Consider the following 25,452-nt stretch of genomic DNA (forward strand, 5'->3'; position numbering starts at 1 on the left):
AATATTTAGGGGTATTTTTTTAAGTCCCACTATTCCTATCCGATTCAACACAAATTAATGTTATATATTTATCAGACAAAAAAGTTTGTTTTGATATATTTGATCAGACGCCACCAGATTGGACGATTCCACGCATGACGTCGACGCTGCCAACGTGGAAAGCCTGTCACCGAACCAGGAAGTAAATCGTAGTGCTTGAGTTTAACACTAGAGCCACACAACTTATCAGCCTTTCTCCCCCCCCCAAGAAGCTCCATGACGGAATTGAGTAAAATTTATTTGCCTTAGGCCTCTCCTTTCGTCGCGGATATCGGGGAGCTTTCGATCACTGGAGTCGGTGAAGGTAAGGGGTTTCTTTGATGTGGGATGCTAGCTAATCGGCTGTATGACAGCATGCTACATAACGTGCTAATTCATGGAGATCCTCGCTGAATTACGTTGATATTTCAGTAGATTCGCGAGCTTTACTTCCGTGTGGTTGACGTTGAAACAAAGTAAAGGAAGCGGATGACTTTGCGGCTCTTCCGGGATTCGAGCACGCAGCAACAATGCACCTGTCAAAGCATGTTTCTTTATTTCAAGTCTTACGCATTATGGCGATGTTTCGAGTTTGATTTTTATTTTATTTTTAAGGAAGTTTAAGTTTCTCTCTCGATTAGTTCGATTTGATTTCCATGTTATTTTTTTCCTCAGTTTTTTTAATGTAATCGTTGAATTACCTTTTTCGGTGAGAGTGGTCAATAAAGTGGACTTCTATTCAAATGTTATCATTAAATTCATTCATTTATTATACGGTTCAGATCACGAGATTCATTTAAAAAAATTCCAGAACAAAATACAATTATATTGTATCTAGAATTATTTACACATTTTATCACTCATCAAATTCTATAGTTGGCGTTTTTAGTTCAGAATACTAACAGACCACATCAGTAATATTTTAAGAAGTCACACATTCTTGCAGTAAACAATTCAAGAAAAAGGGTTAATTGGAATCTTTTGATATTATCGTGCAACTCATTTGAAGCATACTTTTTAAATGATTTGACTTCATGTATTGATTTGCATTACATGCTTTGTACTGTGTTTTATGCTTTTGCAGGACATAAGCACACTTCATAAAAGATGGTAGACACCCCACTTGCTCAAGTTGGCAAGAACTTGACTGAAGCCATGCGGATCTTGGAAGATGGGCAACGGTGAGTCTTTTGAAACACTGACATGCCCAAGAAAGACCAGTCTGCTGTGCAAAAAAATGTTGGGAACCGCCAAGTTTAAAAACATCATGAACTTGGCAAAAATGAATCCATTGAATATAACAAACAGCGCTGTCAAAAAATCGAAAGCATATCGATTATACAAAGTATATAATGAAATATCACTGTATTGATGAATTGTCACATTCCTAGTTTGTAGCAGTTTACAACTTGAAAGAAATGGTCACATCTTCCATCATATGTCATTGACACTACATATTTGAGGCTGAAACCATGTGGCCAACAGTTGAATTACATCAAACTGATTTCTCAAAGAAATGTGTAAACAGCTATTCAGGAACCTGAGGAATTTGTGCTTTTACACCTGTGTGGTCTATCAACTAGGGTGCTGGAGCAGAGAACAGATGTCTCCCTCTTCAGTAGAACCAACATACCTGGCCCATTGCAGATAGAGTAAGATGCACAAGTTCAATTTGTTCTCAATGAAAGGTTTAGATATGCTAAATAAAAAACATTAGGGTTGATCATGCCAAAACAAAATAAATATTAAAGTTTTTCTTCAAATGCATTCCATGATTCTCTTTGCAGCGGTCAGGATGTTGCCTCCATATTGCAGCTTGTTCATAGCCTCATTCATGAAGAAGAGGGAGATGAAAATCCAAAGCCACAGTAAGTATGATGCTAATTTCCCCGCACCATTAACACAACTGCCTTTTGAAAAAATAGTTTTTTAGCAAAGGAATGTATTCTAGAAACGATCCCCAGCATTTTGCACTTTAAAATGCACCTATCCATAAGCCAAAGTGCATTTCACAAAATTTAAGAAAAATATCCATACATAGCTCCACCGCAGAAGCAATTGTAATATGTATAGTACTATAATTTTTTTTAATAAAAAAAATATGAAGCTCCTTTCTCCCCCAAAAATTCACGAGTAAGCCTCTTCCTAATAAAAGCCTCAGGTTACAAACGGACAGGAAAAAGTAGTGACTGATAATCCAAAAAAAATACAGTCCATGTATTTGTTTAGAAGAATGTGAACAACAAAATGACATATCTCACTTTTAAATAAATATACTGGGTTTGTTTGCATAGTGGGATGCAAAACGTTGGTGAACAAGGTCACATGGCACTACTGGGTCACAGTCTGGCAGCCTACATTTCTGTGCTGAAAAGAGAGCAACTGCGGAAGCTAACCACTCGAATCGTGTCCGATACCACGCTTTGGCTTTGTCGACTCTTCAGGTAATTGTCTCAAAATTCAATTTAAGCTTGTGATTACTGAAAGAGACTTGAGACATGTACTTGATTGTCCATTTTTTCTCCATAAAACAATTGTCTGCTCTGATATTTAGATATGAGAATGCTTCCGCATACTTCCATGAAGATGACAGAGAAGGCGTGGTCAAAGTACTTCGACTGGCCATCAACGCTAACTATGAGGATTATGCTTCTGAAGGCTACGCTGTCCTCACCTCGAAGCAGCCAATCATCTACCAGAGTGCATCGGGCAGACCTGAGCTGGGACCGCACATGTGCAACCAGGTACCGCAAAACCAAGTTCTGTTTCGTGACCGTGTACGTGGATTAACGTCAATCTTTATTTTAGCTTGGCCTGCCTCTCTCCAGTTTGTGTACAGTCCCATGCAACACTCTTTTCGGATCCCAACATCAAATGGTAGGAAAATGCATGTAAACGTAGTCCAATGGAAACGGACTGTCATATACTATAAATACACATGCAAATCTTTATTCACAGGACATTGCGTTGTTGGAAAATCTAATCAAAGAAGATTTAGAAAGTGGAAAGCTTCCTTTGTTGTTAATCGCTAATGCAGGTAAAGAAAATACATTCACGCGGTATGTTTAACTGGAGTGATTAAAGAATGTTTTCATTTAATAGTAATGTATTTCAAATTCTATTTTTTTTCAGGTACCCCTGTGGCTGGTCATACTGATAAGTTGGGGCGCCTTAGGGACTTGTGTGATCAGTACAAAATGTGGCTTCATGTGGAGGGGTGAGCTGTGAATGTAATTGGTTGTTGTCTATCGTATTTTCTGGACTATAAGTCGTAACTTATCTCCCATGTCTGCAGGGTAAATCTTGCGACACTGGTGCTGGGTGAGACAACATCTGTAATGGTAAACCTAAATGCTCTCCTCTTATGTATTTGCTTTCCATGTACAAATGATATACAAAATTGGAGTCATTTCACACATTATTGTTATTTTGGGTGATCTTTTTCCCCTTCAGGAAGCAACCAAAAGTGACAGTATGACGCTCACGCCAGGTCCCTGGCTGGGACTGCCAGCTGTGACTGCTGTCACTCTCTATAGACATGAAGACCCTGCACTGGTAGGATTGTACCAATATACTCAAGCAACCTTTTCATCATTTTAGTCTTACGCCGATATTTATTGGTACTTAAAATATATTTTAGTTTCCTGGAAAAAGTTATTGTATGTGTAATTGACTCACTCCGATTCTTTCTTTCGCTTTGTTTTAGTCTCTGGCTGCTGGTCTGACTTCTAGTCAGCCTGTCGAGAAGCTGCGAGCGTTACCTCTTTGGTTGTCCTTGCAGCACCTTGGTAATGGTGGAATCATTCAAAAGATAAGACATGCCACCCTGCTGGTGAGTTGACAGATTACATAACCGTTTTTCTCAGAGTAGTCTAAATTATGGTTTACCTTTGGTCTTTTTTTTTTTTTCAATGGCCTGAAGATAACTTTTAAAAATACACTCTTTCACACAAGGCTCTCCAAAGGATTTTTTTTGTTAAAGGATTGGACTTCAATTTTAACATGTTGTGGCCCCTGAGACCATGGAGGACCACTCTTTAAGTGACTATCTCCAGTAATCGTCAAAGTTCAAAAGAATGTAGACTGAACTCCATCTTAGGTTGCGGGCTATATTCAATATTTTTAATCATCTCCTTTAGGCTAATAAAAACTGGGCGGCGAGTTTTGGACAACCCTGTTTTACACTATTTGGTGAGGCAGAAAGGAAGAAGCATAAATGCATTGTCATGTCCTTCCTTTAAATGACAAACAAAGACACAAGTACATTCATAGTATATATTGACATCTATTTTCCTAAACTGATATTTTTGTTGAATACATTACTGGTGAAAACCTGATACATGCAGCCTTGATTTTATTGACTTGACTTTATTTCGAATTGATCGCACAGCCTTTTGACAACATCAGTTAAAGACAGTGTGTTCTTCCTTTTTTGAGGAATTGTATTTTTGTCTCACCTTTAGAGTCAAGAATTGCTACAGCAGCTCAAATCTGTGAGCTTCATCAAAACATTGGTAGGTGTTACATTGATATTAATATTTTGTACTCCTACACTAGTAGTTTTTTATTCCAAATAGATTTTTAATTGGAATAAATATATCTGTGTAAATGTAGCCAATGATGGCCAATCAGTTAATATCATAATGTTTTCTGCATTGAAATTGACCCTACTTGTCATTAAATCTTAGATAACTCTCTATTTGATTGTCAGGTCGAGGATGAATTCAACTCTCCTGTGGTTCTACTCAGGTTTTCCCACAAATTGAGTGCAGGTGAGAAGTTTTATAGTTCGTGTTGGGGAATAGTATGCTTAAGGTTTTTTTCATTCAACAGAAAACTACATACAATAACTATTGATATTGTAAAAACAAATCATTCCTGATAAAGAACAGTAAAAATGACTTGAATTTTGAATCTTGAATTTGTTCAGAAATTAAAAAATCAATTTAAAAAATAAATTGAATGTCCTCTGTTTTGTTAGTATCCAGCAGTGGTTCAGGCGACGCTTACTGTGCCGGAGAGAAGGATACACTTGACGTCTTCAATAAATGGGTATGTCATTTGTAATATTCTTTTTTTTTTTTAAACGTACGGCCATTTAGATGGATAAAGGACTATTGTCTCTCACGGAATCTGAATATTTTTCTTCTTTGTAGCTCGCCGATCAGCTCGCCCAGACAATCCCTGCCAGCGGTGTTGATGTTGCAGAGCTTGAAGATGAAGGCACTTGTGTGCGTTTCAGTCCGCTCCTAACAGCTTCAGGTAACAGACTTTTATTATAATATACACCTGAGAGACCCATATCTATTCATAATGACTGCATCTAATATTGTTGTGTGTGTTCTGGAACGTCTAAATGTGTTTTTTTTTATTTTAATTTTAAAAGAATAATTGTTTGTGATCATTTTTTCTTCTCCAGATTTGGGGACTCAATCTGAAGATGTTGACGACTTAGTTACGAAGTTGTTAGAGCTGGTGCCTTTGATGGCCTCCACAATGGCCTTCAGCCAAGACTTTAAAGAGGAGCTTCGCAAGCACTCGCCCTACCTCAGATACATTGAAGAACATGGCTGGCCAGGTCTAGGAGCTGTCCGGTAAGGCTTAATTCAGCATATGATTGCTTTGAAATAAATTATTGACATTTAAAAACCATTTTTTCCCTGATGTTATGTGCTGTTTCATCCCATACTACTCAGATTTGAGCCTCAGGTGGAGGGAATTGATGATAGCAGGAGAGAAAAGGAATTGAAGAAAATAAACACTGAACTGCTGAAGAAACTACAAGAGCTAGACACTGACATTACCTTCTCCACTGGTGTGTACCCTTATATCTTTCCCCTAGTCAACGTAAAACGGCATTGGGGTTTCTTTTTGTTTTGACTTATTCATATGTATTTTTTCTTTCCAGGCCTGGACTTTGGCAGCGAGAAGGACTGCATTTTTATAAGCATGGTAGCAGATGACGTTGATGTTGCAGAGCTAGTGGAAACGATAGCAATGCTGGGTCGAGACATTGAGGAGAATGGAAGAGTAATTTTCATTTCTTCTATTTTTGCTCATCAAGATTATTCTTTAAAATGGATTGGGTGTCTGGTAGTCAAAGAGTTAAACTGAAGATTTTTATGAAACTAAACTACTAAATGATTAATAAGAGCTGTAACAATTATACAATGAAAGATATATTGTCCTGCTATATTAGTACAATGATCTCCATGATAACAGGTTATAGTCCCAGTTTATTGTCATTCAAGATTTTTGTCATTGGTGACATTTTTTTATAAATGGATAATTTCCCATCTAGCTACTGGAGAACATGACAGAGGTGGTGAGAAAAGGCATCCGAGAGGCAGAGCTGGAATTGCTAAAAGCCAATGATGAGAGACTTATGGAGGAGGTGAGTGATGCCATGTTGCTTGAATTTCAACCTTTAACATTAGGATCTTTTAATTTCTTACTAGCTAAAAATGTATGTTGGTAATCACGGGCAAATGTGCCCCAAAGGTAGAAATGAAAGAAAAATGTCTTGTTGTTTTAGGGCATGCTAAGACAACTTCCTGTGGTCGGCTCTGTTTTAAACTGGTTTTCTCCTGTTCAAACCTCAGTCAAAGGGAGGACCTTCAACCTGGCGGCAGGTTTGTGTAGTACATGTCTTTTCTGTTCCCTTTAGATCATTTAGCAAAGCTGCTGTGTTTTTCCTAATATTTAGTGCTGCCTGGCTAAATTATTAAATACATATATTAGGAGAAATCGAGATAATAATACTTGGGTAGATCCTCCTAGAAAATGCAGTCTTCCATGAGGCAAATCATTACAACCTTTGTCCATTTGTGTCGCCCAAATCACCAAAAAGCGAAAGTTACTTCGTGGTGCTTTAACTTTTCACCCCGATAATGTATCTCAAAAACTTTATTTAAAAAATTGTTACTGTTGACGTTTTTTTTTGGAGACCAGTGTAATGGATTACCACACATTATTCACAGGTTCCTTAGACTCAACAGAGGGGACATACTCCACCAAAGCCCAGGCAGGCAGACCACCCCTCAAAGACTCTCCCATCTTGTCAACAGAGAGATTGCAAGGTAAAACTGTTTTCTCCATAATTTTTGAGGAAGGGAAACAGTTCCATCAGCACGCTTTACTTTTCCATCACAGGTCAGAAGTTGTTTCGGCGCTCAGGTACAGCCTCCGACTCCTGTGACCACAGCTCAATTGGACAATGTGAGGAGTCGATTGGAGTCGACCCGTCCGTTTCTATAAATTCACCAGAGGATGACTCTGCGTGTCAACTCATTCCGGAAGAAAAACAGGATTGTTGTCTGGAAAATCAGGATGAGCAGGTGGAAGATAAAGCAATCTTGGAGGAGCGGAAGCTTGAAGGCCAAGAGGGCCAGACGCCCCCGTAATGGTACTTAACCTAACTGATTAACAAGGCGTGTAAAATGATGCATTTAACTGTTGTGAAAGCGTGAAGCAGCTGAGTCTAATTCTTCTTTTGAAGAGCTTCCGTCCTTTAAAGTTAAAAAAAAAAGGTCATGGGAATTGTATCACTGTGATGTTCTTTTCTACTCCCTCTCACTTAACCAGTGGCTTCATTGCTTTTGTATTTGCACAAAATTTGGTTTAATCCGTCCAGATCAACCCAGATGCGGATCCATCCGTTCATCAACAGCATTACAAGAAGTCCACAATGAAATCACTGGTGAGCTACTGTGTATATATATATTCATCCGTCCATCCGGTTAGGACTTTATCCCGCCATTCATGTTCAATTCTATTTATCCGCCTCGGATTGGTCGCCATTCAATCACAGAACAAAAAAAGTACTTGTCATATTTACGTTGTTATTGCGTGGGGATTATTTCAATAACCAAAACCATCCGTGTTTACACCTGGGGAGTTCACATTTTCTTTGGTTTGGTTGAATGATAACTAACTTATTAGACAAAATCAAAATGTCCCTGTAATTGTAATCATTTATTTCTTAGAAAATTTAATTTTTTTTTCATAATGGAGATTTATATTACCCCCCCACCGCCCTTAAAATAAAACCATTATCTGAATGCTTATTTTTACAACTGTGGGAACTGTTCCAATCTTATAAAGGCCTGGTTGCGGGATAGATTATAATTTTACGAAGAAAGCTTTGTGTGGGGAAATTGCCTTGTAAAGTTGAAAGCTTGGCTCCATGTAAATGATTTTTGACACATTTGATTGCACAGCACTTTAACTCTGATCTACATTGTCATGTGACGCATTCTATCTGCCCTCTATGCAAAAATTCAATAAATTACACTAATTACATCATTAGAAATGGCACTGCAGACGCATATTAATCAGACATAGAAAGTTACAAAATTGTACACTGTAAAGTTGGATTGTTTTAACCCTCTATTTCATGAATTCGGTTTTTTTTAACCTTTCGTGGGTACTAATTTATTCATTGGCTACCATCGAAATGTGAGCATTTTTTGCTTCCCTTGTTTAAGTTAATTTGTCATTTTAGCTAGCTGTCCGCTGTTGTGATCACTATCCTTGTGTTAACCTTTTATGGATATTTATTTTTCCTCATGTTTTTTGTTTTGTTTTATATTTAGAAAGGACAGAAGTCTTCAATTTGCGTCCTGATGCGCAAATTTTGGCTGCTGGGACAATATTTTGCAGCCCCCTTTTGACATCCAGTTGTACCATTGCAGTAAATTGGGAAAAAATGGAGGAACATTTTTTAAAAATCTTTTGTGATCTTAAATATCTGAACTCTTTGGCTTCCATTTGAGGCCAATCCATTTTAAACCGAGTCCCAGTTGAAATAGATTGGATGCCTGCTGCCCTCAGGAGATGTTTTGTGTGGATTTGAATGGGTGCAAAAATGTAGTGTTTGAAGCACTCATTTTTAAATTTTATTCATTTTTATTTTATTCCATTTTTTTAAACAAATTTTGGTGACAAACTGTCAGAGAAAAATATACAAAGAACATTATTTAAAAGATTTACTGCGAAAGGGGTGAAGGGGGTCAAGGGGAAGTGTAGTCTTGGTTGTTTTCACGTGCAGGCATAACGGTGCAATCTGCAAAAATTTCGGACTTCATATCCCAGGTGTCATTGCGAACAGCACGTCCGGTTGAAGGGACGCACGAGCTCACGCGGACGCTCTCCGGGAGTGCTGAGTCGAATATCCTCTGGCATCTCCACCGATAGAAACCGGCCGCTATATTTCAACCTAGGGCGGGTTAAAAACATTCCTCCCCGAGTCGGAACACCGTCTATCCGCCAAAGGTGTGGCCTGAACGCCGGGAATTGGGTGGACACTTAACGGAGCCCTAGAACTGCGTAGCTCAAATCTGACTAGTGAAAATTCAAAACCCACGATGGACCCGAGAGACACTGCCCCCGATTCCTGGGAACAAGAGGACGATGCGGAGGCCACGATCGACGGACAGCTTGAATCTGCTTTCACCAGCTTAAACGTGAATGCCAGACCCTTTGTTCCCAATGTGAACGCCGCCGAGTTTGTCCCGACATTTGCCATGAAAGCACACCCGGAACATCTCGATTCAACGGGTAAGCCGACTGTCACGTTGGGCATGGACGTTAGCAACAAGCTAGTCGTTAACATGAGCACGACTGTGCAGGTGCTAACCCTCGAGTTCCGCACACGCGTGTATCCCAACCAACGTGTCTTCTACTTTTAATTCACAACCCTCAGACGTATAGTGAGATGTATTCTAATTATTACCCAACTCCCTAAGTTTAAAATTGGGTTGAACTGTTTTTTCTGGAATTGTATCACTTTTCCTACGCGTGTTAAATGTCTGGTAAACCCCAACCGGCATTAGCTTGTTAGCCACGAAGGCTAATGTAGCCGGTGTGGTTTCATGAGTTGGACCGCCCTATTTTACTTAATTATACCGTTACTTCGCCTAACGGTGCGCTTTGTTGATAGTGGGAATTAGAAACTAAGAAGGCCAAGAAACTTGAAACTCTTGTCAATGTTGAAATATTTTTTTAAAAATCAATTGAGTCGTTTGGGTGAATGCTAACCTTCTTGGACGATTGCATGTTGACCTTAGTATGATGTGACGTGGATATCGTGACGCATAAAGATTGATCGAGTCATTCTTTAAGGCCCGTCTTTAGGCGTAAATAGTTCTTATAACGCTAATTACGCAAGGGTCGACACAATACAATCTTATGGTGTCGTATAACGCGTGCAAATCTGCAGACCGGCCATAGCACAACATTTTTTTAGGAGGGCACTTCACTTGTTTTATGTTGTTTACTTATTTTCCACGGAGAGGGTGGAGGAATGTCTGTGGCAGCTCTGCTGTGAATTTCAACTTTGTAGACAAGCTAAACTCGTTCATTGCTATTGACGGTGATAGATGTTAAACCCATTTGGCCTGGGGGAACTGGCATGAATCACTCACTACCACTCCTCCCAGTTCAAATAGAGTAGACTTATTCAAATCTGACAGTATAGTAGTCACCCGGTGCCTATTCAAAAGTCCCTTTAACTGTATGATTAATACATGCAAGAGTGGACTACTCCCTTATGAATAGGTATCACTGGACACCTTTGGGGATACAAATTTGAATAATAGGACAGCTCAATAATTCCTATGGGAGATTAGTCTCAATATGGGTTCCCTACTGATCATTCACCCTCTTCATTTCCAATCATTAAGTGTTTTTCTTGGTCACAGGGCTGGAAGAGCAGATAAATGAATGTTGCCAGTGAGTTCGTTAAACACATCATAATTTGTGCATGAAAAGTGAAGACGTTAGCAGCAAAAGCTAAAGCTCCTGTGGTGCTGGTCCCTCTTTGGTCAACATCACGCCCCCCGAGCTTAATAAATCTCCCTCAATATCTGCTTTATTATACATCATCCATTCTTACAAAGGAAAAATACATCGAATCCCCACTATTGAATGATTATGGACACATTATGCAGGAATTCAAGTATACAAAATCGTTATTTTGATGAATAAGGGCAAATATGTCTGAAATCTTTTCAAAGTTCCGTTGGAGAATGGTGACACAGAGATGACCCCAGAGGAACCATGGGACCAAAAAGAAGCCGAACCAAACGAGGAAGAGCCAGGAGGCGGGTGCTGTGGTGACCGTGGTCCAGCAGTAACAGCGACAACTGAAGAGATGGGGACAGACATGGTGGAAGAAGAAGAGGAAACGCCCGCGCCCAAAGGTCCCACCACGCAGTCGGATGCCCCGAAAAAGGAACACATCAATGTCGTGTTTATCGGACATGTAGGTCAGTGCAATTAAATTATTCACATCATTTCTGGCCAATGGGTTGTATGCCGATGTTTTTTTTTTAAACAATAGTTTTGACAATGTTTGCTCATTTATGCTGTCAAAACGCTCATAAATTGTCGAAGTTAAATTTTCCTTCTGACGGTTCTTTTGTAACTTTGGCCACTGGGTGGTGCAAAATCAGAATTAACATAGATCTCCTAATCAAGCAGTTAACTAATTTATGGTGATGAAAATGTTCGTATGCCGGCCCAATACATGGATCAGTCACGCAAACAATGAACGTAACAATTATCTTATTATATCATCTGATATAGGCCGACCATGTTTAGGACATCCAGCTCATTGGCCTGTAAAAAAATACATAAATAAGATGTAGTGGACTTTAAGCAGCCGGGGAAAAATATGAAAATGGCTCTAGTTATCTAAAAAAAAAACTATTAGAATTATTCTTTGTGCTGCTCGCTTAGCATGTTGCCAATAGTGAAATGAAACATGTTTTAGTCATTTTTGATCATTTCATCCAATCATACAACCATTGACTTTCTTCTTCAGATGCTGGAAAATCCACCATTGGCGGACAAATCATGTGAGTTGTACTTTTTCTTTATGGGCCACACGTAGTCGTACTTGTGGGGGAAAATACACCAATATCTCACCTCGTGCTTTCTCTCTCCTTGCTATCAGGTATCTCACGGGCATGGTAGATAAGAGAACCTTGGAAAAGTATGAGAGGGAGGCAAAAGAGAAGAACCGAGAAACCTGGTGAGTGGCTGTGTCATTCATTTCAATTTATAATGTGGAAAAGTCCTCTCTGACTATCGAATATTGTGCAAATTTGTTGATAAATGAGATTGCAACACCTTTGTCTGTCTGCAGGTATCTTTCTTGGGCTTTGGACACAAATCAAGAGGAGAGGGACAAGGGCAAGACGGTAGAAGTGGGCAGAGCGTACTTTGAGACAGACAAAAAGCACTTTACCATCTTAGATGCACCAGGCCACAAGAGCTTTGTTCCCAACATGATTGGAGGTGCATCGCAAGCTGACCTGGCTGTGCTGGTGGGTTTAGAAAATACTTCAAAATTCAGTATATCGAGGACAGGCAGTGATCGGACGATTACAGGCAGCTATCCCAATCAAATTTACCTGAGTCTGGAATTTTAGTTCAGTTTTCTTACACCAATGAATTCAACTGCAATATCAAAATATTGGTGACACTCATTTGTAATGTTCTTTGCATTATTGTGTCATGTTTTGTAACACACTCTTCTCCTCCAGGTTATCTCTGCCAGAAAAGGCGAGTTTGAAACCGGTTTTGAAAAAGGCGGCCAGACGAGAGAGCACGCCATGTTGGCCAAAACCGCAGGTGTCAAGCACCTGATTGTTCTGGTGAATAAAATGGATGACCCCACAGTCAACTGGAGCCTAGAAAGGTATGTTAATTGATTCATGCTTGACTCTTTGAAGAGTGTTTGAAATGTCCGTGTATACTTGTGTAATGGCAATAAAAAACATTCAATTCAATTCAGTAGCCACCATAAGTCTCCTTTCTGTTTCATTACTCAGGTATGAAGAATGTAAGGAGAAACTTGTGCCATTTTTGAAGAAGGTGGGCTTCAACCCCAAAAAAGACATTCATTTTATGCCATGTTCGGGATTAACGGGGGCCAATCTGAAGGAACCCACTGATATGTGCTCCTGGTACATGTAAGTCTTAGAAAGGCTTTCCCCGCCCATCCCGTTTCTCCAACTCTAATATTGATCCATATTTGTCTTTGCAGAGGTTTACCGTTTATTCCACACCTGGACAGTTTGCCACATTTTAACAGATCAAGTGATGGCCCAACCAGATTGCCCATTGTAGACAAATACAAGGTAACACTTTGCTTTGTGGCCTTCATTTGACATTCTATTGCAATTTTAGTGTTTTCCGCATATATTAAAAATATATAATAATTTTAAATCAATTAATTGAAGGTTTTATTATTTAAATAGTAATAAATAAATAAAATTCTGGCAAAAATAACCTTAACTTAAAAAAAAAATCAAACAAAATAGAAATGACAAAACTGTGTGGATTGTTTACAAACATTAACAAGCTGTGCAACGTTGGGAATGTTTCTGAGATTTATGGGGGGGGGGGAATGTTCAACCTGGCGATAAACTTGAGATATTTTCTTTGTCTATTACAGGACATGGGCACTGTGATTCTCGGCAAACTCGAGTCAGGCTCAATCGGCAAAGCACAACAGCTTGTCATGATGCCTAACAGGGTAAGAATTTAACTTGGTTCCTACAACACCATTGTCGCTTCACGCCGCTCCTGTGACGTCAACGTCCGTGTAATATCTACCAGCACGTGGTGGAGGTGTTGAGCCTCCTGTCCGATGAGATGGAGACGGACGATGCAGGACCTGGGGAAAATCTCAAATTGAGATTAAAGGGCATTGAAGAGGAGGAAATTCTTCCTGGTTTTATCCTATGTAATGCAGAGAACCTCTGCCATTCTGGGCGGACCTTCGATGCCCAGGTCAGTTTGGACGTGCCCAACGGATGCATGCATACTCCTATGTATCATTTCCTTTTCAAACCATTACTTGTGCTTGTTTCACTCCTAGATTGTCATCATAGAACACAAATCCATCATCTGTCCTGGTTATAATGCTGTCCTTCACATTCACACGTGCATTGAAGAGGTGCAGATTACGGTAAGTAAATAAGTAGGTTGATGACAGTGATCATTATACCTGCATTTCTTCAAAAGGGTGACTTTTTTAAAACCATAAACACAACTTAAATATTAGGAATTATAAGAATATATTTTTTATTTGTATTTTTTTAAATGAAAATTATGAAAGCATTTATAAGCTAGTACAATGTTAATGAAAAGTAAATTTAAGCACTTGATGCCAAAATATAGTGCTCTTAGATGGCAAAGAAAAGGTCATTTGTGCTGCAAGGATAAAATGCTTTGCGTATGCTGACGAAACAAAAATGATTGTTGTCCTTTCTAAGTCAAAGAATACTGACATTGGATGACGTTCCCTACTTCAGGCCTTAATCTGTCTGGTAGACAAAAAGTCGGGGGAGAAGAGTAAGACACGGCCGCGATTTGTGAAACAAGATCAAGTCTGCATCGCACGTTTGCGCACAGCAGGAACCATTTGCCTCGAGACCTTTAAAGACTTTCCTCAGATGGGACGGTTTACCTTACGAGATGAAGGTAAAGCACATGCACTCGTTATCTACCTATTTAGTTTTATAGCTGTTGTACTCAACGTGTAGTTGATTTTCCCAATGTCTCAGGAAAGACCATCGCCATCGGTAAAGTGCTGAAGCTGGTTGCGGAGCGGGACTGAAGACGGCTACTTGGAAAAAAGTCAGGTTGGAACTAACTAGGTGGAGCTCGGTCATAACCCGCCCAGTGTTGTCAGCGGCAAATGCATCTCCCTCTGACGCCTACCTTCCATGTGTCGAAGATCGGCTTCACAAAAAAAGTGTTAAAGAGTAGCCGGTTTTTAAGTCAGTGAAATCCAAGATGAAGTCCACTCAAGTCAGCTTTCTCATATTGAGAGCTCAGCTATGCCATTTCTGGGTTAGCCGGCCCTCCACCTACTAGGTCTGCTCAATTCATCACGTGATTTCTTTTTTCTTTTTTTTCCTTTTTTAAACCCAATTCCATTTTTTCTTTTTTTCTCCATTTTTTTTCCAAAAATGACAGAAGTTATATCTGTATAAAATGTGGACCAAGATTTTTGCTTGGAGTGTTAAATGATTGCAGAAATTTGCTGCAAAAATGTCTGAAAGAATTTCACAAATTGAAACCAAAATGTTTAAGATGGGGTACATGATTCCCTTTGCTTTTACCCAGCTTTTGGTTTCTCGTGTGGCGTTCTGGCTGTCTGCTTGAGCGTGCTCTAATGATATTAAAGCAAACAATTATGACAATAAAATGTTTGGAAAAAGCCTTTTGAAGAGCAGATTCCCAATGCTGTGAGGGATTTTCCTCGTGATCTGGGACTTAAGAAAAAAACCCAAAAAGTTGAACAAAATATTCATCTCTATGTGAAAGACATAAAGCCGTATGCGAGAAAATAAAAACTTTCCAGGTAGCATCTTTTAGGCCCCTCCTCTTCTTGGCCCAGGCAGGCCGTCCCCTGTAGCGTTGCCAGTCCCCTGTAGTGTTGCCAGATTGACCAGCTTCCAGCCAAATTGGTCTAGCGTCAAAAACTTGACAGTGAGGGAAACACATTGGACAGGCGATGAGTTTAGGCTACTTTTGAGAAAATACTGTTTTGATTAGGCTTAACAGTTCTATTTGAAAGTCTTAACAGTTTATCTTTACAGTAATTCCTCGATTATCACAAATTCACCACTTTGATTTTTTTCCGCTATTTACATTTTTTTTTTTAAGTTCATAAAAATGTGAAAATCCATGCTGATGCTCGTAAGCGGAAGCCACTCTTGCCACTAGGATTCAGCACTCAAGAGGAAAAAAAAGTTATAATACTTTGCGATTTTTGGATTATGTCTGGTCTACATTAACCGCGATATTCAAGGGATTACTGTACTTAACTAGCTAGCATTTTAGCACCTCACAACTTTGAACTGCTTGCCATTTCTGATTTGGAAGTACAGTTAAAAAAAAATTGATAGCTTTTAAATATGCGAGATGCACTGTTTTAGTTGTCTTTTCTGCTTTTGAGTCTAATTCAGGCTGTTTTTGTTGAACCGAGTGGGTTTGATTGAGCTGGATAGTGTCTTCCTTACCTGGCAACCCAGGTCCACTGCTGCCTCTCACCTGGCTCACCTTGCAGCCGCTCAAGTGTCACATGACACCGCTGCCATGGAACCAGCGTACCGGGGTCTGGGTCGCTGTGTTTGCTGTTTCTGGCTCGCTGTGGCCTTCGACGTGGTGGGACTGCTCGTCCTTCTCCTTGGAGTCTTCGTCGACGTCTTCTTCTACGACCTGCTCATCTATGCCGGTGCCATCGTCATCTTCCTCAGCCTCGTTTGGTGGGTCTTTTGGTACTCTGGTAACATAGAAGTACTTTCTGCCGAACTCGAGGATGACGTGGGACTAACCAAGAAGGACAAGGGGGGCATCGGCAAGGCGGTCCGGCGGCTCTCCAACCGCCTGGCTGGGAGCATAAGGAGCTCCGTGCGCAGGAACGGAGGCACGGCGACGGGTAGCCTCAACCGGCAGGGAGGAGGAGCGCGGAGGTCGGCAGCGGCCGTGGCTGCGGCTCCGCGTTTGGAGCAGGTGGTCGTTGCCCTGGCGACCCTCAAGCCTATTGATGAACGTTTACACACTTGTGGCTCTTCGGTGGACCACGACGATGTGGAGATGCCATCCACAGCAACAGAAAGCGCACCCACGTAGTGGAAAGGTAATTACTCCATGTTTGTTTTGAAATTCAGAATATCATTTTTGCTATTTCAGATTTCAGCATTAGGGACAAAAAACAGACATTGTGGGAGTAAAATCAAAATATCACAGGAAAACATCTTTTTTTCTCGTAATTGTACAACGTTTGATCATATTATTATGAGTTTAATGTCGTAATTGAATATATAACTTTATTTTGTTTTTTTACACAGCATGACATTACAATTGTCACATTTTGACTTCATCTGGTTTTTTTTTCTTTCTTTGGTTGTGCCGAAAACTCCATTGTAATGAATGCCAATGCGTGCTCAAATTGTTAGCCATGACCTTTGACATTATTTTATTTTATTTTTCCATTTATGGCTAAAGTTAAAAATAAGGATGTGACATAGAGTTCGTCATCTGTGTGATTTTATTGCAATCCGAGAATCTTAAGCACCTTACTGCTATCTTAAAATGTGTGCTTTGTCAGTCAGAAACCACAAAGTATCAGTGGCTAATTATTAACCTTTGTCCGTTACGGTCGTAGTTCAAACAATTGAAACTTGATACTACATACTTCCATTTTAATGGTTATAAGTGCATAACTTTCCTGCTTTACTTGCAGAGACGTGAATTCATTGCTGCCCTGAAGAGTTCTCCATTTGCACGGGGGACAATTTCTTCATTTTTTTTATTCAGTTTTTTATTTTGATTATCATTTGAACCCCCCCCCCCAAAAAAAAAAAACAAGCAAGTCAATGTGGCTTATGGAGATTTGTTTGTAACACTTGATGAGAATGAATAGTTGTATTACTGATATAATTGTCCGCATATCTTACCCAAAAACTATCATTTATGTATGAATTTAATTGAACTTGTCGAATGAACTAATTTTCTAAATTAATCTACACACCCCATTAAACATTTTATTACTTTTTTTAACGGAATTGGTAAGTCTGGATTGTTTTTATGTTTGTAGTAAGATTACTCAGGGTGCCAATTAAAATTAAAACAAATATTGTCATAAATAGCTCGGTCCAATTTGAATATTTTTTAATCACAATGACACAGTTAAAATATAACTATATAATAGCAAGCAAACATATGAACATTATTATTTATTGAAAAAAATATTAGTGATTTCCTTGTTGAATCATGTATTGTTTCCCACACTTCTGTTTCTGTCAATTGTATAGTTTTCTATTGTGGTTGTAGTTTACAGAGATGTAAAAGTGTTCAAATAAGTCACATGGAAACAGCCCAATAAAAGCTGCCCATTCCAAAGGTTACTGATGATTAACGTCTGTTATCATTCAAGGTGGGAACAAGGAAGCTGCTGCATGTTTGACATATTTAGAGTATTATTATAACCAGTGCATGTATTTCACATCACCTAATTCATTCAATTTTATTTATTTTATTTTATTTTTTTATCAAAAGCAGATGATGATGGCAATAGTGGCTGGAAGAGGCAGCCAAAGAGTTTACTAAATAAATTAAACTCAAATGGATCCTGAAATAATTAATTGATTTTATTTAAAATTATACTAACTCTAATATGATCAGTATATTTTTCCACACAACCAAACTTGTTTTAACGTTTGCTGTGGATGTACTCTGTAGTGCTCATGGAAAATTTGCATTGGTGCTGTTTCTTTTTAATCCACTAGGTGACCCCATCGAGTAGAATGTCGTAGATCGACATACCAAATACGTTAGAAGAAGAAAACGCTAAACTAATGCAAAATGGAAGACGCCTCATGTGCTGTTTTAATCTCATGATCTTTCAAACTACAAATCCTCATCGACATTGAATAATATTATTTAAAAACGGTAAAATATTTATTCCGTATTAGGTAATTGCGTCATGAATTCCTACAAGTTTCGACGGTCTACCCTTTTTGAGACGCTAACCTAGCCAAACAATTACTCGTTTGCCTAAATACCTCGAAAGCATGGATATAGGAAATCGTGATTTTCTTAACACTCCTCCTTTAAAGATTGTCAGATTTGGGGGCAGTGTCACGGAAACGTTAGCCAAGTATAAACAGGTGAGTGGTAGTCGTTTTTATCCTCATTCATAAATCATGCCGTTGAATTCGGTGTTAAGCGATATGTAATGTGTGGTGAATTGTCTTTGTGAAGGGAGACGTGAATGACTATGAACTGTTGAAGCATCAACTGGCAGACCCTGAGATAAAGGTAATGTGATCGAGAAGTTTTACTGTGGTCTTGCCACCAATACTATGTTTTCTCTCCTTATAGGATGCACAGATTATTACATGGATCCAAGAATTGCGGAGTTGCGTCACTCAGCTCACCAAAGAACATGAACAGCTCATCTACACTGTCTTGGTCAGTGCTAATGTTGTTTTTCTTTTCATGTCCAATCCATTTGGACTGGGAGAGCCCCCAGTCAAATTGGATTGGACACCTCTCACCGTGAATGGCTGAGAATAATGATACCTTGAAATGGAGGTTAATGAGTCAAGATGACCAGTAACAAAAGATCCATAAATATAATGCAAAAACTTCTATATATACAGCATATTTCATAATATTTCCAATGACACTATTGAAACAAATCTTGCAGTAAAAAGTCAAACAAATGACAACTAAAACTGCTCAATTTGATGCATTAGGTGATCCAGTTCATTTATGTCAAACAAATTGTTTTAACAATTTGTTGTAAGCTTATTTTTTTGCCCTGAATGGGATTTCTTTTGTCTTTTTGTTCTGCTTCGTTGAAATCTCCATTTTATTTGACTATAATGTTGCATACCTGTCAACCTCTGCCGATAACTGCCCTTATAAATGATTATGATTCCCCTTACAAACCCCCCAAAAAACCTTACAAACACCGTACGACTCGTACGGTGTTTGTAAGGGTTTTTTGGGGTTTGTAAGGGGAATCATAATCATTTATAAGGGCAGTTATCGGCAGAGGTTGACAGGTATGATGTTGTGATAGCTCTATTCAAATTGGGTGGATAAAAGACATTTGGATATGCCATATTGCCCCTGAATATAAGACGGTGTCGCTGCTTAATAAAGAAACATTCTGGACGTAATTGTGAGCTTTTCATAACAAATCATATCGTAATCAGGAGATATCTGGAGGTTTCCACCCCTCCTACATACACTAACTTTTCTTGTTTGCGTCCATTTTGCAGAAGCTTCCATGGCTGGGGCGGAGCCAGGCCGTTGTGGACGAGTACATGGCCTTCCTTAGCAACCTGGTTTCTGCGCAGACCGTCTTCCTCTGCGGGTGTCTCAAAATGGTTGCCTCCCACTTTATACCAGGTAGCCTTGTTTTGTCTCACCTCACGTTCAATATTACCTGTGCGATATGCGAAGGATTTGTGTGTGTTTGCTTCTAGCGAGAGTAGCCATCTGTGAAGGAGGAGTGGAATTCTCGGATTCGGATGATGAAGGCGAAAGTATGTGTTCTCCTTTTTTTGACTCCAATTTGTACATGCTCTGTATTTTGTTAAAAGGTATTGAAATGATGTATTTTCCGGACTATAAATCGCAGTTGTTGTTTTTTTTCAAATGTTATTTGTAGTTTTTGCATGAATTAACATTGTACTATGCAATCACTTTTTCAGATCTTCCCCGAAAATTCAACCTGTGCCATCAGGCCTTGCAGCTCATCGCCAGATATGTCCCATCGTGAGTTATTTTCTTATGCATTTCAACTTGCAGTTGGTTTTGTTATTATTATTATTTTTTTTAACCTTCACAGCGCATTCATTGAACTCATCTGTTGTCATAATAGCACTAGACATCAACTTCATTTTAACTGGAAGTGGAGAATATATTGTATTTTTTAAAGTTCTTAGCTAAATGCATATATGCACATCTTACTGCTGTAAAAAAAATAATTACCTTATATTTCTCCCGTATTTGTCGCTCAAAAAAATGATGACTGAATCGAGGATACGGCTTATATGTGCATAAATTAGACTTGACATCCACAAAACTGCAAGGCGACAAGCATGAAACGCCTTAATGCAAGACAACGCGCCCAATACGGTAATTTATTTCAAAATAGAGAAAGGATAAACAGATAAAACACTTAACAAAATAAATTTTGATATCTACGAATGAAATTGCATAAAACGTGGAATAGCTCACTTACTTGTGCCTGCCATTGCTCGCTCATTTCGATTCAGAAATACCACAAAATTGTGAATCTGGGGGCGTCTTTTACGCGGACGGGGCTAACATGCAAGAAAATACAGTAAATGACCAAAAGGTTCATTAAAGGTATTAAGTATCAACTTTTAAATAGCTGTCAATTGTAGTAACCACTTCCTGAAAGTGTTAGATTTGTCACTGTACTGGTTAATGTTTTGCTTTTTTCTTCTTCTCAGGACAAGTCAATTTCTGGTGCCTGTTTTGCAAGACCGCTTTCCTTTTGTTCAACAGTCCTCCAAAACCCTGGTAAGAAATTGAAAAAGATACTATGCAGTAACAGATTTTAGGCACCATAGTCTATTTGGGAATCCTGTGTTTGTCAAAGATTGTTTGCTCATGCAAAAGACCAGGTCAAGAATTGGAAATAGAGCTATTTCTCACTTTAAAGGACATTTATTTCAGCTGAGCTCTATATTGCATTTATTTTTTTGATAGCCAGAAAACTGAGAGCCAGGGATGGAATGATGGTTTTTGAATTGAATTGAAGGATTTTATTGTCATTATAATAGTATGAGAGTTAAAACTTTCACCACAAAGTGCACAAATAACAACAACAAACAGGCAAATAAATAAGAAAAAAAAAAGTAGTCCAAGTGAGATCAGTAGAGCGGAGCGGTCTTGTTCCGTCTGAAGTCCGGGATGAGTTTCATGGTTTTGGAGACGTTCAGCGCTAAGTTGTTTGTCTATGGACTCAACATCAAAGAAACAAACATGTAGATAATCAATATATGGTAATAAGCAATAAATAATGAATCGTCAAAAGTGGTCAACATAATAAATAAGTAGTAGTAATAAGTCTTGATTAGGTCCTAGGTGCAGAACTCGAGTTGAGTATGGTGACAGCCCTTGGGAAGAAACTGTCCTTGTGTCTGTTTGTCTTGGCTGTTATGGCTCTGTAGCAGGTTGAAGTGGTGGAAACCAGGATGCCTATTGTCTTTTATGATGCTCTATTATGTCTTTTGTGCCTCTGAGCTGAGTATTGGGTGCTTACTGTCCTATTTTGGGGGAAATCAACAGTTGTTCAAAGGCATATTATTATCATCCTCGGTCGACGGACATGGCATAGTCAACGTTCTACATTGTATTGTTTGCTTCTCTCTGCAGGAGTGTTACGTCCACAACCTCCTAAGAGTGACTGTTTACATACCAACTATTCGACGGGACGTGCTGGAGATCGTCGTGGGACAGATGCTCAAACTGGATGTAAGTGCTTTTACACCGCTGTCAAGTTGATCAGAATTGGCATCCACAACTCCTAAATATACTGTCATGTCACATCCCTAACTTGTTTTAGGTGAGTGCATCGCGCTCATGTATTGAAGAGGCTGAAGAAAATGCGTTACAAAGCCAGCGGGCAGGCAGCTCCACTGAAGAGGCCCTCTTTGATATGGTACGTAACACTTATTTTATAGCATACTACCGTTTATAGAATATCAAATAGTTCGGTCTGTGTGATCGGGCACGTAATGCGCACACAGTTCAACTCCTGATGCAACCTACACCAATGAGAATATGATGAAATTTGTTTTGACTTTAGTAAGGTATGAGGCAGCAGAACAAATACTTGTCTAATTGTTGCAGTAGTTGGTTTAGTGTTATTATCTTTATAATACCTTCAATTTGTAAAATAGCGTAATCTAATGGCCCTTTCTGGTAGGGATGTCCTGGTTCCCTTCGAGTGATTGGAAATTGGCTTTTTAGGATGTTTCAGTGTTTTAAAAATTGGAAAATAGTGGATTTAGTCGGCTAATTTTACTAGTCTTACACTCGAACGGGAAATGGCAGGAAAAGTCTTAATGCATAAAACAAGAGTATTCGCCACGTCACATTTATTCCTTTTTATGCATGAGTGTGGTTTATATATTTTTTTCCAGGATGAGGACCTGCCGTCAGATCAGCCCCCCCGTGTGGGAGTCACAGCACACCCAATGGCCGAGAGGCTCGATTCACTCATGAGCGTGTTGTTGGCATACATCAAGGATATCTGTCACGTCAACGGTAGCGCTTTATTTCTTAACCACATTGCGCAATCATAGTCCAATGCCAATGCCCAATTGACTTGTTTTGCGTCTTGTCGTTCTCTCCCGCAGAGACTCTCCACATAGACAGGACAAAAGAACTGTATCGGGACGTCTTGACCGTGTTTGATAAGCTGATCTTGCCCACGCATGCCTTGTGCCACGTCCAGTACGTGCTCTTTTACCTGTGCAGCTTCAGACTGGTGAGTCCACTCATTTTCTACTCCAAATGTGGCCCAATCGCATATTTGCACAGTAGTGGTTTAAATACAAAAAGAAAAATAGACAGGGTGTTCAAAAATATTGGACCCCATTTTGTATGTCTATCATTTGGACAATTTTTGTTGGAATGACTTCATATTTTCACAGCTTGCGTAGAAACATTTTCAAGAAAATCACAAACAAGATAGCTTAATTGATCAAATTTAATGATTCTTATTATTTTAAAACAAAATACAAGTATTATACAGCCATGACAAGCCTTTACAATCGTCCTCTGTATTCTAACTTAAATGTTTTATTGCGTGTCCATTCAGGCCTTGGCTGAAGCTTTCCTGGAGCATTTGTGGAAGATTCTGCAGAATCCATCCCAGCCCGCTGTTCTCCGCCAAGCAGCCGCGGGCTACATGGGGAGCTTTCTGGCCCGAGCCAAGTTCATCCCTGTGGTGTAAGATTTTATTTTTTTTTTTGCACAACCTCGCCTTCGCCAACTCGGTTCAAGTGAGCAATTTGAAATGGTGCAAGGACATGCGCACATTTGTCTCCTGCAGCACGGCGCGAGCGTGTCTCGACTTACTGGTCTCGTGGGTCCAGCGCTACATCGACAGCCAGGACTCCAAAGAGCGGCAGGCCTGCTGTGACATCAGCCTGCACGGACCTTTCTACGCCGCCTGCCAGGCTGTCTTTTACATAGTGATCTTCAGACACGCAGCCATTCTGGCAGGCAACATGAAGAAAGGTACGCACGCCGGTCACTTCGTTTTGAGGGACGGCTCACACACAGTCACCATCAAATTAAGATATCGGATATACGTATGCATGTAAAAAGCACAGCATAATGTCCATGATGGATGTTTTGTTTCAATTTTTTAGGCTTGGAGTACCTCCAGCATTTAAACCTGGAAAGAGTGGTCATGTGTCAACTGAACCCGCTTAAAGTGTGTCTTCCTGCCGTCGCAAACCTCTTTGCCGCCATCACCAGGTACACTTTTAACCCTCTTTCATCCACCAATTTCGATGTTTTAGTACATTTAGTCCTCGGGAGAAAATCCTTACAACCCCCTAATTTAATGTCCATTTGTAGTATTACATATACAATAACACCAAAAACATAGATTAATTATCCTCAAAAATGAATTCATTCAAAGGCCCAGTCTGTAAAATACTTTATTAGTACTTAATGAAAAAGAATAAATAAATTAACTTGTTACCTTTCCCAGTTGAAATAGATATTCTCTTTACCCCTCTTTACTTACTACCACTACACAAATAGAAGCCTTGTTGAAAAAACTGCTCCCTGAACTAAAATTGGGCATTACATCTGGCACAGCACTCATTTTATACCCTGTTGTTGTTTCAGGAAATATCAAATCGTGTTCTGCTACACCATCATTGAGAGGAACAACCGCCGCAATCTACCTGTGGTGCGCAGCTCTGTGGGAGGCGACTGCGTGAGCACCAACACCAACCCACTGGATTGCTTCTTTCCTTATGACCCCTACATGTTGAAAAGGTACATGTTAGACTTAGATAGCAAATACCAGTTAAACTTTCTCGAAAATCCCCAACTAGCACAAAGGTCTAAAGTTTAAAGTACCTTGCTGAATTAGAAAAAAAATAACTGCTTTCACTAATCCTGTTGAAGCATTACATCAATTGTAACACCACCAATACATTTTCTTTGTTGCGACTGGATTTCTAAGTAGTGCCAGATTGTAACGCAAGTGGATTAAAATGCCGATACCTCGATTTGTAGACGGACGGCAGCACCCCTGCGGCGCTGTGACATTCTGTTGACTTTAACGTGTTCATGATCACTGACCGCAATTTTGTTACCCGCAGGTCTGGCTCGCTCATAGAGCCCCTCTATCAGGTGTGGGAGGAACCTGCAGACTCGGAGGTGGTCAACACTAAAACACTTGCACAGGTATGACCTACTTGAGATTTAAAGAAAAAATCTTAGCGTGACAAAACATACCGTACATTTATGCTCCTGTCAGGATTCAAAAGAAGACGATTTCCTGTGCGGGGAAGGCGGCCACGCTGATGCCATCATGGGAATGACTCCCAGCTCCTTGGACTCGAACCCTAATATCGGCTCACCCCCCGTCACTTTCCAGAGACATTGATCATAGTTATGTTACACGCAGTCCTAACAACCTAATGATCGTCGGTGTGTCCTGCAATTTTACCCTTCCAATGCCCAAATGTTTCCAGTTAACTTTAAAAGAGTGAGTATGCTTCCATGAAGTGTTCTAGTCTCCTCGCTAATGTTTCAAAAGAACCTAAGGATATTAGGTCACTTAAATAAAAAACAACAACATTACCAACACTGCTTATTCTTCCTTGTCAGAGT

The 25,452-nt window shown here is 39.6% G+C and overlaps 5 protein-coding genes across 5 annotated transcripts in view; all 5 read left to right on the forward strand.

Moving 5' to 3' along the window:
* Window positions 1–255, forward strand: part of LOC144089145 (mitochondrial adenyl nucleotide antiporter SLC25A23-like) — a 36,024-nt gene extending 35,769 nt beyond the window's left edge. The window contains exon 11 of the mRNA XM_077620047.1: window positions 108–255. The gene's annotated coding sequence lies outside the window, so the exon portion shown is untranslated. The remainder of the gene's footprint in view (window positions 1–107) is intronic.
* pdxdc1 (pyridoxal-dependent decarboxylase domain containing 1) lies at window positions 192–8,332 on the forward strand. The gene is made up of 23 exons (XM_077620041.1): window positions 192–343; window positions 1,103–1,199; window positions 1,602–1,670; window positions 1,806–1,886; window positions 2,313–2,462; window positions 2,573–2,762; window positions 2,827–2,895; window positions 2,977–3,055; window positions 3,151–3,235; window positions 3,314–3,359; window positions 3,472–3,573; window positions 3,725–3,850; window positions 4,482–4,532; window positions 4,730–4,790; window positions 5,000–5,070; window positions 5,175–5,280; window positions 5,438–5,612; window positions 5,715–5,833; window positions 5,927–6,048; window positions 6,320–6,412; window positions 6,554–6,650; window positions 6,999–7,097; window positions 7,171–8,332. Exons 2-23 carry the CDS (start codon window positions 1,126–1,128, stop codon window positions 7,419–7,421), a joined length of 2,316 nt encoding a protein of 771 aa, XP_077476167.1. The 5' UTR covers window positions 192–343; window positions 1,103–1,125; the 3' UTR covers window positions 7,422–8,332.
* A 768-nt stretch (window positions 8,333–9,100) lies between these two features.
* On the forward strand, window positions 9,101–15,258 carry gspt1l (G1 to S phase transition 1, like). The gene is made up of 13 exons (XM_077619541.1): window positions 9,101–9,576; window positions 11,034–11,285; window positions 11,843–11,876; window positions 11,975–12,052; window positions 12,167–12,347; window positions 12,567–12,721; window positions 12,855–12,995; window positions 13,070–13,163; window positions 13,481–13,561; window positions 13,645–13,818; window positions 13,907–13,996; window positions 14,343–14,511; window positions 14,595–15,258. Exons 1-13 carry the CDS (start codon window positions 9,384–9,386, stop codon window positions 14,645–14,647), a joined length of 1,695 nt encoding a protein of 564 aa, XP_077475667.1. The 5' UTR covers window positions 9,101–9,383; the 3' UTR covers window positions 14,648–15,258.
* Window positions 15,259–15,462: 204 nt separating this feature from the next.
* LOC144088852 (transmembrane protein 238) lies at window positions 15,463–17,394 on the forward strand. The gene is made up of 2 exons (XM_077619542.1): window positions 15,463–16,678; window positions 17,285–17,394. The coding sequence occupies exon 1, from the start codon at window positions 16,135–16,137 to the stop codon at window positions 16,669–16,671; it is 537 nt and encodes a 178-aa protein (XP_077475668.1). The 5' UTR covers window positions 15,463–16,134; the 3' UTR covers window positions 16,672–16,678; window positions 17,285–17,394.
* Window positions 17,395–18,368: 974 nt separating this feature from the next.
* Window positions 18,369–25,426, forward strand: rrn3 (RRN3 homolog, RNA polymerase I transcription factor). The gene is made up of 17 exons (XM_077619291.1): window positions 18,369–18,710; window positions 18,805–18,861; window positions 18,925–19,014; window positions 19,833–19,962; window positions 20,040–20,099; window positions 20,268–20,331; window positions 21,036–21,105; window positions 21,964–22,062; window positions 22,154–22,249; window positions 22,734–22,857; window positions 22,950–23,080; window positions 23,414–23,544; window positions 23,648–23,835; window positions 23,970–24,078; window positions 24,457–24,609; window positions 24,939–25,023; window positions 25,097–25,426. The coding sequence occupies exons 1-17, from the start codon at window positions 18,615–18,617 to the stop codon at window positions 25,223–25,225; spliced, it is 1,812 nt and encodes a 603-aa protein (XP_077475417.1). The 5' UTR covers window positions 18,369–18,614; the 3' UTR covers window positions 25,226–25,426.
* Window positions 25,427–25,452: the final 26 nt, after the last annotated feature.

The sequence above is a fragment of the Stigmatopora argus genome, chromosome 14, assembly GCF_051989625.1.
Source record: "Stigmatopora argus isolate UIUO_Sarg chromosome 14, RoL_Sarg_1.0, whole genome shotgun sequence".
In the NCBI taxonomy this organism is placed as follows: domain Eukaryota; kingdom Metazoa; phylum Chordata; class Actinopteri; order Syngnathiformes; family Syngnathidae; genus Stigmatopora; species Stigmatopora argus.